The sequence below is a fragment of the Limanda limanda genome, chromosome 13 (genome assembly GCF_963576545.1).
Source record: "Limanda limanda chromosome 13, fLimLim1.1, whole genome shotgun sequence".
Lineage (NCBI taxonomy): Eukaryota > Metazoa > Chordata > Actinopteri > Pleuronectiformes > Pleuronectidae > Limanda > Limanda limanda.
In genome coordinates this window covers 26542412-26560395 of record NC_083648.1, presented here as the reverse complement: position 1 = coordinate 26560395, position 17984 = coordinate 26542412, and the positions used below count along the sequence as shown (strand labels likewise).

The 17984-nt window shown below is 39.3% G+C and overlaps 2 protein-coding genes across 7 annotated transcripts in view; both read right to left on the bottom strand.

The window, feature by feature from the left end:
- Positions 1-14631, bottom strand: part of depdc5 (DEP domain containing 5, GATOR1 subcomplex subunit) — a 35915-nt gene extending 21284 nt beyond the window's left edge. For 2 of the 6 annotated variants that reach the window (XM_061083780.1, XM_061083786.1), the window contains exons 1-27: positions 14572-14631; positions 13940-14007; positions 13752-13839; positions 13614-13660; positions 13120-13205; positions 12958-13041; positions 12829-12878; positions 12332-12401; positions 11684-11762; positions 11489-11550; positions 9729-9798; positions 9567-9639; positions 9359-9465; positions 9201-9275; positions 8817-8951; positions 8649-8710; positions 8493-8566; positions 8337-8406; positions 8220-8256; positions 8012-8132; positions 7692-7933; positions 7370-7570; positions 2477-2612; positions 2288-2376; positions 2038-2097; positions 844-1027; positions 170-330 (exon numbers count right to left, since the gene is read on the bottom strand). In XM_061083780.1, the coding sequence (XP_060939763.1) occupies positions 170-330; positions 844-1027; positions 2038-2097; positions 2288-2376; positions 2477-2612; positions 7370-7570; positions 7692-7933; positions 8012-8132; positions 8220-8256; positions 8337-8406; positions 8493-8566; positions 8649-8710; positions 8817-8951; positions 9201-9275; positions 9359-9465; positions 9567-9639; positions 9729-9798; positions 11489-11550; positions 11684-11762; positions 12332-12401; positions 12829-12878; positions 12958-13041; positions 13120-13205; positions 13614-13660; positions 13752-13839; positions 13940-13997 (2521 nt within the window). In that variant the 5' untranslated portion in view covers positions 13998-14007; positions 14572-14631. The remainder of the gene's footprint in view (positions 1-169; positions 331-843; positions 1028-2037; positions 2098-2287; positions 2377-2476; positions 2613-7369; positions 7571-7691; positions 7934-8011; positions 8133-8219; positions 8257-8336; positions 8407-8492; positions 8567-8648; positions 8711-8816; positions 8952-9200; positions 9276-9358; positions 9466-9566; positions 9640-9728; positions 9799-11488; positions 11551-11683; positions 11763-12331; positions 12402-12828; positions 12879-12957; positions 13042-13119; positions 13206-13613; positions 13661-13751; positions 13840-13939; positions 14008-14571) is intronic. The other 4 variants (XM_061083785.1, XM_061083782.1, XM_061083781.1 and 1 more) reach the window with 4 other exon arrangements.
- A 1308-nt stretch (positions 14632-15939) lies between these two features.
- Positions 15940-17704, bottom strand: LOC133017589 (ras-related protein Rab-36-like). The gene is given in 7 exon segments (XM_061083700.1): positions 15940-16064; positions 16171-16261; positions 16352-16433; positions 17365-17416; positions 17470-17495; positions 17566-17698; positions 17701-17704. Coding segments are annotated over 7 exon segments (513 nt in total).
- Between the last annotated feature and the right edge of the window lie 280 nt (positions 17705-17984).

The following is a 17984-nucleotide window of genomic DNA, read 5'->3' as shown; positions in this document are numbered from 1 at the left end:
ACTAGACCTCATTTAGAATTTCCTCGGGATTTGGTATCAAGCAATACAATAAATAAAAAAGGTACTTATTGCATTGGTGATGGTATTTAAACACTATCAAGCAATGGACACAGCGTATAATGGAAGGGATTTAAATAAATATGTAGTATAGTATGTACAGAAACTTTACCTCTAGAGTAAAGAGGGCTGCTGCCAAGAGGTGTGGCTACAGCAGGCTGTGGCTTTCTGTTATTGGGCTGGACAATGATCTGGTAGCCCTGCATCAACCTCTGACAGATAAACTCCTCAAATACCTGAGACGCACTCATCACTGGCGATTCATCCTCCCGCCTGGGGGACAGGCAGAAAAATTAAAACAGAGGGGATTTGTTTGATGTTAGTCAAGAGATACTCATATTTGCATGATGTAATATATGGATTAGCAGCAATTTGGTTTCTGTAACACATGTTTTTTTTCCAGAGTCCACAAAATGCATTATAATATTAGCAACAGCCTTTTACTGATCCTCAATTCATGTGTGATCTTGTGTGACTTAATCATTTCTTTGTACCCAAATAATGCAGAAAATGCAGCACTACTTATTTCAGTTGTGGGTAGGACCTTTGATCTTAACATTCATGCTGCATATGGACCTACAAATGTTAGAAGTATGTTGCCTAGGACGAAAGACCCAGGGCCAAAGAAAGCTCTCTCTCCACCACTTACTGCTGCTCCCAAGAAAAGAAACGTGAGGGGGGCCTTGAATGTAAACTATTCCCTGGAGCAAATGCATTTCTAAAAGATATTGAATGGGCTAGCCAGTTGTAAAAACTCTTTTACTTAAATTACAGGTAGATGTCTACCTCTCCAGGTCACTGTGCGGCAGAAGGTCGTAGCAGCCCTCGGTGTAGTCGTTCTGTAGTGCCTGGCGGTCGGGGAAGTAATCGGTGGTGAGGGGCAGGCAGGCCGGTGTGGTCAGAGACTTCCAGTCTACCCCCACTGTGCAGCAGAAGCTGGGCACTGTCGGGGGTGCAGACAGCAGCAGGGCTTCAGGAGCACCCACGCCATGCATATGCACAAACAAAAAATCCCCACAGCGAAGACAAAAACATGTACCCAGAGTGGAGCGGTACATGTGTGTGGGGGAAGGGGTTGGGGCGGGGAGCACAGTAGAGTGATGAGAAGAAAGGAATAGAAAGGATGAAGACATGAGGATGTAAAGGAGTGAAAATAAGGATACAAACATGACATAAAAAAGAAAGTAAAAGAGAGGGGAAGAAAAAACAAGTATAGGGTTATTTTTACTGGCCTCATATCCCTTGCTGATGATTCCCGAGGAGCCTGTAGTTGTGGAGCAGTGATTAAACATGCAGATTGTGGCATTGTGACAGTCAGTCTGTGATCACTTAGAAGCAGTGGAAAATTTGTCCTGAGCTCAAGAGAAGTGTGAACAGTAATGTGACTAGAGTGACTTTAAGCAGATATATTACATGCAAACATTCAGATCACGAGCAAACTCTCAATTCAACATACTGTGAGAAAGAGAGAGATTCGTTTTACAGAAGCCCCGAGCTACAGTCAAATCAAGCAAAATATGGACTACACATACCATCATGCAGGAGAGAGATTTACACACAAGGCTTCTTGAATGCAGACAGGTCATGGTGTAGGTCAGCTAATTAGGGGGATTTGAAGACCAGGTAAAATTGTATCTTATGAATCAAGTAACAGATCAGTAGTAAGGCCCCGAAAAAAGAGAGAAAATATTCCAGTAGACAAAGAGAGGATACTGAGGGAGAAGAAGAGGGTTACCCCAAATCACACGACCTGTTAGAGCTGGTTATACCTGCGAACCCTGGAGACAGACACCCACTGGAAAAACCTGCCTGCTGAAGCTGAATAAGCCCTCACAGGTAAAAGACACCTTTGAAGGTTTATTTCTATCATGCATTTTGTGATAAAGAATATCAGCCCGATCCTGATGTAGAGCTACATGACAATGTTGGCCACTTATCAATTTACATGTCTTTGTTTTTATGAAGGCAACATGGACTCACTTGGATCAGCACTGAGGAGGGAAAAGTCTTCAAAGTAGGAGCCATGGTTAGCCAAAGTTCCTGTACAGAGATCAGAATTTAAGCAAGAGCCGTGATGTTACAATTTTTATAACAATGATTATTTCCATTGTTTATTCATTATCATTGATTCACTGTTAAGTAAAAAAAAAGGAACGACCACTGATCCCAATTCCCAAGCATATGTGTTAAATTGTTTGAAGAGGAAACTGTTTTAGACTAGATATATCACCACTGTTATTGCTCCCTGGGCTTCCAGTGAACTCATCCATCCCTCCACCAATGTAAAGGCCCTCTCCTGCTTGTCTAGATGTTGATCGCCTAAAAGTTAGATACACATAACAAGCATTCACATTACTATGTGTTACTGCTAATGATGTTTAGGAGGGAAACATTATTCCGTGTGGTAGGTGTGTGTCACCTTCCAGTGGCCTCGTGATATGCCAGCTCCAGCAGCTCGGCGGAGGTGTGGGCAGGATCTCTCTGCTGGCTGCCCTGCAGTTCAGCCATGTTTTGTCTGGTCTGATGATGGATCTGGATGGCCTCTCCAGAAGGACCTGAAGAGAATAAGTGGCACATACAATCAGCTGCTTAGATGGATGTCAGCAATAAAGCTTTTATTTCTTCACAGGGCAGAAACACTTCTTCGTCAACATCCAATCTTTTAAAACATTATACACATTTATAAAACTAGATGCACCCAAAAGTATACATATATATAATAGGGCTGTCAAACGATTAACATTCTGATCAGATTAATCACAGGGTAGCTGTGATTAATCACTATTAATCATTAGTTCTAAATGCATGAAAAATCCCCATTTTCTATGTATATTGTTGTGGAAATGAAAAGATAAATGACAGAAGGCAGATATATACGTATCATAGTGTATCAATAGTTGGCGACAATTGATGGCGTTTAATCAGCCTTTTTTTTTTTTTTGCAAATATAGGATGGTTGAGTTAAACTTATTTTCTTATTTAAATCAAACAACCAAACCTTTTCACAATTGAATATGAATGTGAAATCTGAATCTGAGCCAATCTGCAACTGCAGTGTTGAGCCAGTTCACACTTCAAAAGAACGAGTTCCAAGTTCAGCTCATGCAGATGAAAATTAACTAGTTCACCTTCACCTTCGCTCCACTCATTTTAACACTGAGTCCTGACTGTGAGTGTCACGTCTCATGTTGTACTGAGCACAAAATGTTGATGAGTCATTTTCACAAGGTTTAAATGCAGTCTCATAAACTCTGGAGCGTATCAAACAAACACTAAGTTACTTCATGTCCTGATCAGGTCCTGATATCTAGAGATGAGTGTTTATTAGTTCAATTGAGAGCTGAGTGGAGGAGGACACAGAAACTCTACAAACCAACTGCAGCTTCGGCTCTGATCATGACGCAGCTGATCACTGAGCAACTGTGACCAGAGAAACTCTGTACTTCACTGTTCTACATAGTCACTGATGAAGCATGAGCAATTTAGGGTAGATTGGACAATTTACAGTCGAGTAACAACGTTATTTTCACGCTGATCAGTAGGTGGGGCTGTGACGTTGAGTTAATATTGACATATGGAGCAGTTCAGCCCAGGACTGGGATCATAGGTATACATTTTGGTGCCGATTTGACAATGCACATAGGAATTAAAAATAACTTCCTTTTTCAAAGTGAATCCTTAGGTGGCGCTATGACTCTGAGTTAAAATTGACATATGGACATTGCTGTTCAGGCCGGGACTCTGATCATGTGACAACATTTTGGGGCTGGTTGGACAATGCACAGTGGGGTTGCAACAACTTGCTCAATGGAGTTAAAAAAAAAACCGTCCTTTTCGCAGTGACTCTGTAGGTGACGCTATGACCCCGAGTTAATATTGACACATGGACGTACACAAAAAAATCAAGATCGTTATAATCTCCATGGATTTGAGATGACCCTCACCAATTCAAAGTTCATCTGATGAAAGGTTTAGCTCTAATGTGTAAATGGTAAAAATTGGCAACTTAATTAAAAATGGCCAACTTTCTGTTTGGTCTAGCATATCGATCCAAGAGAGTTATTTGTTAAGTATTAAAAGACACATGTCCCCACTGATTTTTGTACATGTCGGTTGATCGTGGTGCCGGGGCTGCACTTTAGGGGGCACTATTAAGCTAATTTGCCGCATCAACTTCTTAAAACCATATGAATGCCTTCATTTGTTTTTGTGGCTGGCTGTTACACAAATGTAGTGTGAGGGAGTTTTAACAATGTACACTGAAGTTACAATATTTTTGTGTGTCATAGCATCATGTTGAAATTTGTCGCCACGCCACTAACATGGTGTTCAACGAAAACTCACAGTTTCCAGGTGATTTAATTGTCAATGTCTTGAGCAACCTCTGACAAAATGTCACATGGTTGCGGTCAATAGACAAGGAGGAATGATTTCTGTGTATACAACATAAGGCTGGGATTGTTGTCATACATATCCAGTTTGGAGTAGAATAGACCATGCATGTCTGAGATACAATAACCTTGTGTTTGGATGGCAAAGCACCAAATTTTGACGCCACGCCGCATTTTACACCATGTGACAAAAACTAAAAAATTTAGGTAGTTTTAATCTGCAGCTTGTTAAGATGAGCCTCATTGAATATGAAATTGATCTGGTGGAAGCTCTAGGAGAAGTTTGTTAAAATGCACAAAGTGTCAAATGGCCAACTTTGGCACTAAATCCAAAATGGCCAACTTCCTGAGACTTTTTTGTTCATGTGATCTAGGGGTGCAACAATTAGTCGACGTCGTCGACAAAAATCGATGACAAAAATGTACGCGTCGATGAATCGTTGGTGACGTCATAGCGTGTGTTTCTCGTGCCGCGCAGCGTAACTAAACGTTGTTTTACCGGAGGTGCTGATGGAAGTAGCTGAGGAGTGAGCCATGTCGCTCCCTTCCTATCTCTGAAAGTGCAATAGCGACAAAACATGGACCAATGGCGGCGTCCGCTGCCTCGCGCACCAGAAAGTAAAAAGTTAAGGAGAACTTCGCTCTTAACAGCCCGAAAAAAACTACCTGCAATATCTGTACGGCGGACCTGCTCTCCATGGAAGCAGGACACGGAGACAGAGACAATGCAGACTTGCCTCTGTCAGATGTTATATATACACGTATATACCTGCGTGCAGGATTCTAGAATCCATTACAAAAATATGGTTTAAACTTTTTTTTAACGAGTTTAAAAGCAAAATGTTATCCTATTGCCTGACAAACGTCTTTTTTTAATCACAATTATTTAGTCTGAAGACTGTGGTTTCGTTTGTTGAATTTTTTATTATTGTTATTTTCCCTGTCCTTTTTGTTAACACAAAAAATGGATACTTGATTTTTTATTTATTTTTAGTATCAGCACTTGGCCTGTTCTTGGTTCACAGTAAAAAGCGAAACTTGAATTTAAATTAAAAAAATGTATTAGCAATTTGCCTGTCCTTGGTTTTAAATGGACAAAAACTTGATTTTTCTTTGCTTTTGTGTCAACAGTACCCTTATATGCAGCAAAGTTTATTAAAATAATTTTTTTTTAATGAAGTATCGATCTTTATTGTCTTTATTTTCAGTCACCACATGCATTGAACAACCTCAAGCTAAATTTAAAAGCTGCTTGCTAAATAATAGCAATTGAGAATTTGTGTCATTCATAATCCGATTAGTCGATTAACTGTTTCAATAATTGGTGACTAATTGACTATCAGAATAGTCCTTAGTTGCAGCCCTAATGTGATCATGGTACACATGGAACCCACTTAAATTACTTCAGAATACGTACATTTTCGACACTTGAATTTTCTCTGCAGTTTCATAAGTTTTCAAAAATGTTTATGCCCTCAAAAAGGCAGTTCAATTGCCTGAAAAATAATCATTAGGGCCCGAGCACTGAATGGTGAAAGGCCTTATTGAAACTGTAAGGATTTTTATTATTTCCCTTTGGGGGAGTTTTTCAGGGTCTAGACATGCTCAGAAAGTTATGAAACTTTGCAGGAAATTCAAGACCTACTGATATTTTACTATACTGGAGTGATTTGAAATGGGCGTGGCAAAATGGCTCAACAGCGCCCCCTGGAAAGCAGCCCCTAGGTTTCCCTTTAACACAAAAATCGTGGCCCACGTGTATCATGACCAGACAAACAAAAAAGTCTCAAGGGGCATTATGAAAAACGCAACAGGAAGCCCGCCATTTTCTATTTATTCGCCATTTTGGCCATATTCCACATTTTTACTTTGACGTACTTGTCCCAGAGCTTTCATCAGATCAACTTCAAATTTAGATGAGTGTCATCACAACAAGATGGAGATAAAAACTGATTTAGAGATACAGAACCTCGTGTTTTGATGGCGTTTAATCAAACTTTGACGCTACGCCACAGTCACACGGTGTGACGAAAAATCAAGATAAAAACTGATTCAGTTTTCATCTCCATCTTGTTGTGATGACACTCATAAGGGCCCGAGCACCGAATTGTGAGAGGCCCTTTTGAAACTGTAAGGATTTTTATTATTACCCTTGGGGGAGTTTTTCAGGGTCTAGACATGCTCAAACTGATTTAGAGATCGATTTTTCGTTGCGTGGCGTCAAAGTTTGATTAAACGCCATCAAAACACGAGCTTCTGTATCTCGGACATACATCGTCCAATCGAGTCCAAACAAGACATGTAAGACAAGAGTCCCGGCCTGAGGAAATCTACACAGAAATTATGACTTGAAATCACAGCGCCCCCTGTAGGAAGTGACATGTTTTATACTTGAACTGCTCCTGGCTGCTTTACAATATACGGCTCAAAAGAGTTCAGTCAAGTCATTGGATCATGGTCAGAATAGTGTAATTTCCTCAAACCTTTTAAACATTGATGTGTGGCGAAGGATAGTCCTTCGCTAAAGGACACGATGTTGTCATAACTCCAATCTGCATTGTCCCATCACTACCAAACTTCTGTCACATGATCAGAGTCCAAGCCTGAACAGCTCTATGTGTCAATTTTTCCTCAGTGTCATAGCGCCAGCTACTGATTAGCCATGAAACAGGAAGTACTTTGCTAATCCACTCTGCATTATCCAACCGGCTCCGAACTACTGACCTATGATCACAATCCTGATCTGAACAGCTCCATATATAAATATTAGTTCAGGGTCATAGCGCCACCTACTGATCAGTGTGAAAATTACGTTGTGGTAACATTGTCCAATTGACACAAAATTGCTCACGCTACATCAGAACGCCTACTTGAATAGATCTCTATGTCTGTGTGTAATAATAGTCTCTGCATCACCTCACCGACAGGGAAAGTGTGCATCCAGCGCCGGCGGTTAGAGGTGAGCTTCATGGGCATTCTGGATGGTGTGAAGGGGTTTATCAGAGCCCTTTGTGGGGTGTAACCTCCCGGTCGGATGTGCAGCGTCGACTCCGCACTTCCCACTGTGAACCTGCCCGGGGCACTTGAGTCTCGCTGAGAGTCCATCATCTTCTCCAACAACTCTGAACAACCAAATGACAGCACAACATGACTGGGATTAAGGGAAGCAAATATGGAGCGCACTATAACAAATGATAATCAGTAACAAGGCTTAAGGGTTAGACTACACCCTGGAATTGTTACCCCTGGTGCTTGTGTATCCAAGAGAACTGCTGACTTCATATTGGGCCGGAGGCATGCGAGGTATCAGCAGCATGTTGGACACTGGGCCTAGACTATCATCAGAGGCCAGGCTACGCTTTTCCTCAGGACCCCCAGAGCGTATGGGAGGGGACGCTCCAATGCTTGCACTGACGTCCACAGAGCCCCAGCTCTTCCTCCCACTTATCTCTTTGTCTCGACCCATCCTGAAAGACACATTGTCACTACTATTAGTTAGGACTCAAAGCTCAATCAAAAATCTTATTCTCTCCACTTTGTCTAATGGAAGGAAATTTAGACACCTGAAGTTGGTGCTTCTCTGAATTCGCGAAGGAGCAGGAAGTCTGAACACCTGAGCGTCATAGGCATCGTAGTCCACCTGTATAGGCAGGCTGTTATCAGAGTCCTTTGGAGCACAGAGAGCTAAAAGAGCAAGGTTAGGCAGAAGATGAAATCATTATCAAATCCATGCTTCAAGAAATTCAAAGGATGTAAGAGAGATAAACTCACTGGGGTCTTTGCTGCTCTTGAATTTTTCTTCATGAATCTAGAAATTTTTATAATTTGAATGAGATTAGAACATGCAGAAAACCTTTTCTGAACTTTTTAACCTGAACGTGAAGGTACCTTGTGACCAGCCAGTTTGATTCGAGGGGTGAAGGAGCTACAAGAGTTCAAACTTTTGGAGGTGTAGAAGCTGGGGGCAGTTAAAAATAAAAACAAAAGATAAATTGATCTGACCTTTGCATAACATGGGCATTGGTGTGTATATTCATGTCTTGCCTGTGGTTGATCCAGTGGGGCAGGTTATAGTCATCTCCCACACGAGAGTCTCCAGAAGTCAAACTATTGTGCAGCTACAGAGAAAATGACAGTGTACAGTGACAAACAGGTACAGTATAAGTCCTGATGTAAACACTGAGACTGTCGATATGTTACCTTGAACAATGGTACTGCGTGCAAAGGCTGTTCCCCCATACACACCAAGTCTACCCCAATACCTAAAGAGGGAAAAGTCTGTGTCAACAGCAGAATTTAAATTCTTACGATGGTCCGTTAGTGCTCTTTGCCTATGTGTTGGAAGAGTGTTTGAATCATCAAACTCACCGTTGTCAATCATTCTTTGTTTGGTGAGAATCATCAGTAGACGGTCCACTTCAAACACTCCTACCCCAGGTGTAATAACAACTGACATTTGTCCGGTGCGGTCAAAGTTTCGGTTGATGTAGTGCTTGTCAAATACTGTTGGATACATGAAGACACTCAGCTTGTGAACCAGTGTAGTCAGAGATGAAACAATAGTCTTACAGATAGTGACATACAACAAGTTACATCTAAATATGTTAATTGTTCAGTTTTTTTGTGCTCCATATATTTGCTAAATGATTACAACAAATTTTTTAGTGGTAAATATGATGTCAACTAATCTGTTCTTAACCCGGCTCCTGAATACACTTGATCACAGTTCTACTTTGGGATTAGAGGACGTACCGTTGAAGGACAAGTTAATGGCCTCAAGGTAGTTTCCCTGGGCAGCAGTTGAGTTATAACCCACAGGAAAACCATCTGGTAAGAGAGCAAAAAAAACACAAGGTTTCAGGTACCTTATTCAATGATCCATTATTCAGGCACATGCTCGACTTACTCACTACCTGCTTCTTTCAGTCGCACCAGGACAGAATACTGGATGAAAAGCTTCTTGATAGTGACCAGTAAAGATGTCCACTCATCCCGCCTCTCATTCTGAGCCACAACCCTGACCACAAAACAGTTATGAGTCATCATAAGATACATTTTCGGTCTGTAATTCTGTTGAGCTCTAATCAATGGCTGGTAATACTGTGGCAGTATGCTTACCTATAGAAGTCTTCATAAAATTGTCCCTCATGATCCTGCCTGATGGAGCATCTCAAAATCTCTGGAAATTCATCTGAGGAACATCATATCTCAAATGAATTAACATCCCACATCATCTGTGCCAAGTGTCACTGTGGTGATAAAGAAAGAATGAAGACTCACCTATACTTTTAGCATTGTAGAGTGTACGTGAGAAAAGAACGACTGTCACCTCATGACTACAGTTCTTCTCCTATATAAAAAAAAACATAGCTTTGTTATTAATAATCATTAGTGCTGTCAAACGATTCAATATTTAATCACGATTAATCGCATTTATGTCATAGTTAACTCAAAATTAATCACAATTAATCGCAATTTTTTATGTATTCTAAATGTCCCTTCATTTATTTTTTTTTAAATTGAGGTCGTTAAAATGGGTTTGCGTTTACGTCGTTAATAACGCGTTTAACTGACAGCACTAATAATTATTCAAGCAATTATGGTTTAAAAAAATGTTTAAAGGTTCAGTGTGTAGTATCTTGTGTTGAAGTTGCATGTTGCAGTTCAATAACCCTCACCCTCCCCTGCCAAACATGGGAGAGAACCTGTTGTCGCCTTCAGTTGTCATAAACCAGTGGTGTCAAATTCAATCACAGAGAGATCCAAAATTAAAAACTGGGACTACGTCGAGGGCCAAACAGGGTCAACATTTATTAAACGGCCTAGACCGGACATTGGATAAAGTGCAAAAAGATAACATGAGGTAGGCTACATTCTTCCTTTATGTACATGCGCCAGAGCCAAATGTTTAGCATCTTCTCTTGGCTGCCGGTTCATTAATGTTTAGGGTTTGGCTCTGTGCTGTGGAAACCCTACTTGATTGAAGGTGTGCATCGGTGAGATGATTCCTGTGTGTGTTTTTGTTTATCTTCATCACAGAGAAAAGCTGCTCACACAGGTATGCAGTGTTGTGCCAGTTCACACTTAAAAGGTTGAACTAGTTTAACGGTTCAAAAATGAATAAATGATTAGGATGACAAACTTACGGTCTTGTGTTGAGTTATTAATCGATGGTGTGGGATAATGTTTGCGTGTCACTTTTGCTAATTTTAACACTGAGTCCTGACTGCTTCACGTCTCGTGTTGTACTGAGCACAAAATGTTGACGAGTCATTTTTCAGGATATTTAAATGCAGCCTCATAAACTCTGGAGCGAATCAAACAAACACTAAGTTACTTCATGAACTGATCAGGTCCTAATAATTACTGAAGGTTGAGAGAGCAGATCAGAGTGGAGGAGGACACGAAAACTAAAAGCTTGGTACTAACCAACTGCAGCTTCTGCTCTGATCACTGAGCAGTTGTGACCAGAGAAACTTCCTTTTTCTACTGTTCTTCAACAAAGACACTTACCGGCCGCTTCACGTGAACGAGCTCTGATCTCACTGCGTGTGTATCTCTGAGCAAGTGAGTGAGGGCTGGGTGGCGGAGCCCAAGGGACTGTGTGTGTGCGCTAACCCGCTCCTGGTATTTCACATGATGACCTGATACGACGTAACTCACGTTCACGTTTATCATATGAAAACGTATTCATTCAGTTAATCGTTCACGATGCAGGCCAGTTAAGATAGACATATGATATTTTATCGTGGGCCGGATATAATTGTACCACAGTCCGGGAGTGTCCTGCGGGCCTTGAGTTTGATATTTCTGTCATAAACACTCAAAAGGTGTATAGTTTGCAATAAAGTAAGTAAGGTATAAAGGGCCATTTCTTGGGTAAAGAAAACAACAATTCGTACAATTTATATGATTAAACACTGGTGAAAACATCACTAGGATTATCTTATAGTAAATTTCTGTCAAAAGATCCTTTTCACCTGAATCCTACAAACTGAACCGTTAACAGTTACAAAGTCAAATGAAAGGAGATCACAAACCTTCCACTTGGCAAAAAGGTCAGACAGGAAACCATTTACAGCCTTTTCAAAGTAGAGATCACCTGAAAAAGACACATTCAAATAAAAGCTTCTTCTTCAAACCTACATGAGAACCTGTTTCTTAATGAAAACAAATATATTCAGACAATGTCAGCTCAGAAAGTGTGAAAGACCAATCAGAGAAATTTAACTAACCATAGATGTCGAAGTCCCACATCTCACAGCTCATTTGGATGAAGATGTACACCATTGCAGATGTGGATCTGAACACCACCTGTGTCATAGGATCACATGAGAATTAGGAGTTAATGATTGCAGCAGAAATAAAAGATTTTTAAGCATATAGAGCTCTGCTTGTTTGATAACATCACATCCATTTCCATGAGACTAAGTCTATCTTTTATTATTACTAATTTAAGTAATTTATCTTCCAACGTTTGACTGATTCCAGCTCGTTGAACATGCAAATTTTATATCTGTTTTCATTTAGCATCATATTTAAATCTCTTGCCGACCTTAGTCTTGAAATATTTGTGTTTTAGTATTAAGTTATAATTGTTTAATTAATGACAAAGACTGTACATACCCTCAAGTGCACCGCAAAAGTGAGTGTAAAAAGTGTAAAATTTCCAGTGCAATTTGTAAAACCACCGTTGTTAAAGGTTTATTCCTGATTGGGAATAATTCCTCATCGTCAAAGCCCTTATAATGTGTCAGTAAGTTCCGACTTATTGTTTTATGAAAGGGCCAAATTAATACATTTTGAATGCTCAGTATTAGTGATCAATCATGTATAATCAATCAGCATCTGCCTTACAAACTGTTTATTATTGAGACCCTTACCCTGGTGTCTTCACTGATGTAACCACAGGTCACTTTCTCTCCTTTTACCCAGAGTTCACTGGCCTGGGCTCTAAAGAATCAAAAACATGCATGTTACATAAAAAAGGTTAAATGGAAGGTTAAGATGGAACACCTTAAGTGTCTTATCTGCATACATTTCCATTCTTGTTGTTTTAATTTTTTTTTTGTGAATGTCTGCCAGTTTGAAAGCGGAGAGAATGACAGGAAAATAATTGGAAAGACATTCATCAGACCTGGACTGTTGTGGTAAGGCCTTAGGCTTGATAAACAGTACACAATTAAGAACGTTACCTAACAGCATGTCATCCACTTTTCTTCCTGAACCGTGACTGCCCCCTTTGTCTTATCTTGTACACTACATAAGTTGGGTGCTAATAATTTCGGGGAAATGTTGTACACCCATATTTATCCCAAATTAAATTCATACTGAATGTATTTATGCAAAAGGAGTATGTAAGAGACACTTGTGTTAGTACCTGATTCCTGCAAACTCCACTTTCTGTGTCACATAAGCACATGTGGTGACCTGTTGTAAAGATGGAAACAGTTATATCCTCATATGCTATCCCACATTAGCCAGATATATAAACTTTCACATAGCCTACCAGGCTCTTCTTTAGTCTCCACATATCTCCTCTGCCAATGTACTGGTCCTTGAAAGTCAGCTCCACCAAGTCGAGTGTTACATCCTTCACAGACACAACTATTTGAGATTGTCTTTACAGTAAAAGACATGTGGAGGAACTGAGTTCTAAGAGTGAACCTACCTTTGGGTCGACAATGTTAACAACAACATCCTGGTATGCACGGAGTTTAAAGGCTTGTGCTACAGTCTGGTCCACACTGATTGTCTCTGAATAAAACAAAATATCCATCATAGGTACTGAACAGGTAAGGCAACAATCAAGAACCGTTACATTTTACAAGTAGGCACAATATCAAAACTGTTATAGTAATTGTATGTGTTCTAATTACTGTATTTTGTAGCTGGGATGAACAAAATAACAAAAACACACTACTATTTAATGCGACGAAAACAGTAACAAAACCAACTACAGTTTAAAAATGACCGCAGGGTTGAATGCCAACTCTATTCACAACGAAACACTGTACAGTAGTCATAAAGGCAGGATGAGCTGTAGGGCTGTTGTACTGGACGGCTTTTTCTGCAGTTCTATTGTTGCAGCAACAACCAGTTATCTGTGGGGACCCAGGGATCCTTACAGTTTAACTTGAAATAGCCTAGAGTTAGATACGTTACCTTTCTGTAAATCCTCCTTCAGGCTCTTCACTTGCAGCAGGAGAGGACTGGAAGATAAAAAAAAAAGAAGTACTCAGCGATGGAAGCATAAGTAGGCTGAAACATGCCTGTTCAATCCAATACATTATGCAAGCTCACCTGTATTCATCTGTGGGGTGTGCAATCTCAATTATATCCCCAAGACTGACTTGAGGGAAAACCTTTGAGTTGACAACCAACTCATCATCTTTTCAGAGAGACAAAATATGAGAAGAATAAATACATTGCTCATGGAAATCTTTCACAAAGAAAACAATTATTTTGTAGAATGACAAATTACCACTTACCACTTCCAGCAAAACCTTTCTTGTGCAGCACAAGCTTATATGACTTGTTGGTCTTCATGATAAAGCTCCTGAGGAACACAAACATGTCTGACTTTTCAAACTAACACGAGCCATGGAATGTACTGTCTATACCTACTAAACTCAATTACTACATGTTGAGTTGTAACTCCATGGAATGCAGTAAATTTGATTTTCTTTTAGTCTTACACTGGAGTGGGTAACGTTAATAAAGGGGCTTTGTCATCGGAAAGCATTGCTATGTCTCAACTAAAGTTGCAGACACCAAAATATCCATGATAGAATAAATCAGAACACGGATGAGCTAGCTGACAGACTGTAGCTCAAATAAAATAAAGAGTGTCAATATTATATGAATTATTTGTAAGTATTTAATGAACGAAGACAGACTAGGCAGAGCCAGTGAACACGTAAACCACTCAACTATACATGAACCGTCTCTAGTCAACAGCTCGACCTGCTACTGGATGTTGACGCTTGAGAGCCTAGCATCTGGCTTATTTGAGACAACTTGTAGCCCGGGAACCAAACCAACCACAAATAGCGACAAATAGCAACAACAATAAATTCTTGCATTGAAAATACAACAGTATGGCGAAACAAATTTGAACTACCTTGTATAGTATGGGAATACACGGCGGCGTACTGGCTAACATTAGCCAAGTGTTATTACTTCCTCCTAAACATGGAAGGGTGACGTGATTGGTTCGCGTCCGTTCAAAGAGTATATTGGCAAAACAAGAGGACTCACTACTCTCATTTCCACCCTTGCTTCTTTTTAAGATGAAAATTGCACATTTTGTTTTTTTTCTGTATAACCCAGCATACACATAAATTCCCATATATTACATCTATATATGTGAACATATGTCAACATATTAAATACAATTTACTTGTATACAATATCTAAATAAATGCTATTATAATGTTATTCTTGAGTTGAAATTAGTTATTATTTGTGTGAAATTCATCCTGGTTTAGATGTCTGGACCAATGCATCACGTAAGCCAAGCCTGAGTCCTTATATTTTTGCATATTCATTCCTAATAATGTAGAATATTATTAATACAGAAGAGTTCTATCAGCTTATAAACTGCTTTATTAAATAATGGTGGGTTCTGACAAAATACTGGTCTTATAAATGCACTGTTGCTTACATCATTTATTGTTCCATTTTATCAAGATGTGTTAGTAGCAGTCTAATTTACACTTTTATTACTTGAGAGGAAACATAAACATTTGGTTTAGCTGCTCTCGGATTCCACACCCATAATTGTGGATGGGACAATATTCCACAACAACACTGTATTAACAAACCAACACTATTATAGTCATAAAGACAATCCTATAGGTGTCAATTCAACCAGAGATGATGTTGACTTATGGCCATCATGCTATCTGTCTACATCTTAAATGATGTACGCAATAGATTTGTTATAGACATTGCAGAACTGAACAATACTACATGATCAGAATCAAATATTAGTTATAACAATGGTATGAGAAGTTTCTCAACATCTTAACATTTTTGTTCCACTGAAAGTATTTTGGACTTGTATGCTATGAATATAATCAAATCCATAATATTTAGTATTAACAAAAATAATGAATTATTGATGGCTTCAGTCCAATTACAACTGACTTCTAAGAATACACACTGATCTCCACAAACATCTCAGTACATACATGGCTGTTTTGTTTAGTTCTGTTTTGAAAACAGAACTAAGGGACATTTCAGTCCAGTCAATGGTTGGTCATTTTGACGACTGCAGCTGAAAATCAGAACACAGCTCCTGTCTGGCTCTGCTCTCTTTAACAGTTTTCAGTCCCTCTTTTCATCAGCCTATTTTAGGTATTGGGATGTGGCTTCATCCAGATTGGCATAATCTGAATTGTTTGTGTCAAAACACAAACATTTTTTTATTGATATACCCTCAAGACAGCCATTATAATTTTCATCTCTTCTTGTTGGGAGTTAAGAGTCATGACTTACTGATACTGTCTCCTCGTCCGATGCTAGCAGGGATCCCAGTTTCCATGTCCTTCAATATGCACTTCTCAAGAGACAAAGCTGCCACCCTGAAGAAAAAACCCTGCACGTTCTCCCCTGAGTATCAGAAAAGGGTATAGGTTCTTACAGCGGCTTTCTGCTGTTCTTGGATGCACTTTAATGTATGATACTCCAACAATTTACAAGTGTCAGCTGGTTTTACCTGTTTTAGCCGAAACAGCCCAAAACTCTACATTCATTTCTGTTGCTGGTCTAATGGCATCTTTCTCTGTTCTCTCTCTTTCTTCTAGGGGCTGAAGAAAGAGAGAGAGGTGTGTACTAGAAAGAAAAAATGTAGAATGGGCAAAATTTAAATGTAATAGAAATAAAATAAAAATATTTACCAGCAGGTCATTCTTAGGGCCAACCAAGAAGATAAAACATGAGTTGGGCTCATTTTCTCCAATGGCCTCCTGTAACTATTGGCTAAAAAACAACTTAACATTATCTTACAGTGAAACTAGCTCTTGCTGTTGATGTTACTCAGTTTTGCTATTTGTATGAGTTTCCTACAGATACATCAACAACATGAGTTGCTATTTTTTTTAATCAACTATACTGCAGACAGTGATCAACAAAAACTGTGCAAAATGTTTTGACAAGCTACGGACACCTTTTGATTCTTTCCAGTTTGTTCAGCAGTTTTAATGACTGATGGTTGAATTAAGTGAAATGTAACATTTGCCTGATTATCAGCCTCTTGATCTATACAAGGAATTGAAACTGGATATTTACATTATCTTTATTGTGGAAAAGGACACGTGGATACATTGAACCAAGACATACATCAGATTCAATGTGAAATTAAATAAAGTCTCAGCCATTCAAATAAAAAGATGAGACATGGAGGTTTCGGAACATTAACTAATATTCATTAAGATATTTCTAACTGAATGTGCTACAGCTCAGAACCTAAAGGACGACAATCTGTACCTGTCCAAATGTTTACTAGGTTGATCACTTCTGGTGGCCAATTTTATACTCAAGTTGTCAACTAATCTGTAGCAACTTAAAATGAGTTATAGTAAATGGTTTTGGTAAATGGTTTTTATTTATATAGCGCTTTTCTAGTCTTGATGACCACTCAAAGCGCTTTACAGTACAGTTTTACATTCACCCATTCATTCATACAGGGCATCTAATAGCAGCACTTTTGTTGTTCTATGAAGGCCAAATCAGGGTTCAGCATCTTGCCCAAGGACTCTTCGGCATGCAGATGGGAAAGACTGGGGATCGAATTACCGACCTTCAGGTTGGAGGACCACCGCTCTACCCCTCAGCCACATCCGCCCCCTAGTGTATTAGGTTATAGACCCTAGTAGAACAATCCCAGAGATAAAGCTACAATCATACTTACCGTGTGTGATCAAGGGATTTAATGTCTGCCATGTCAAAGACTGTGATAATGACTGAAAAAGATTAACAATGCATTTCAGAATTATTAGTTTATCAGACATACAACATTTTTTCTGTCCAGCGGTATCCCAGCTTTAAAATATTTTATAAACGTTAAACACAGATGTCGAGAAAACAAAGAGCACTCTAAAGTTACATACACTATAAAAATAAATTTCAAACTACTTTCATCTGAAGTCAGACAGGTATTCCAGATATTTCAAACCTCTCAATTTCAAAGTCTACTCCTATAGTGACCTTGTAGTCTCTGTCAAATACATTTTTGCAAAACCTGAAAGCATCAAAACCAAGTCATATATATATATTTATATATTGAGGTCTCCAACAACCACCACTTTTGACATTTCTTTCAGTGTTTGAGAAAAAGTAAGAATGATGCATCAAACCAAAACAGTAGACTCACAGCTGATACCAGGCAGCTCTGTCTTTACAGGTTACTTTAGCCTTAATGTCCCAGTCTTTTTTCAGCTGCAGAGAGGCCTCAGGTGTGTAGCACTGAAAAGGACAGGATCATATACCACTGACATTTACTGATCACAAAGCCATTAAATGCATGTTATA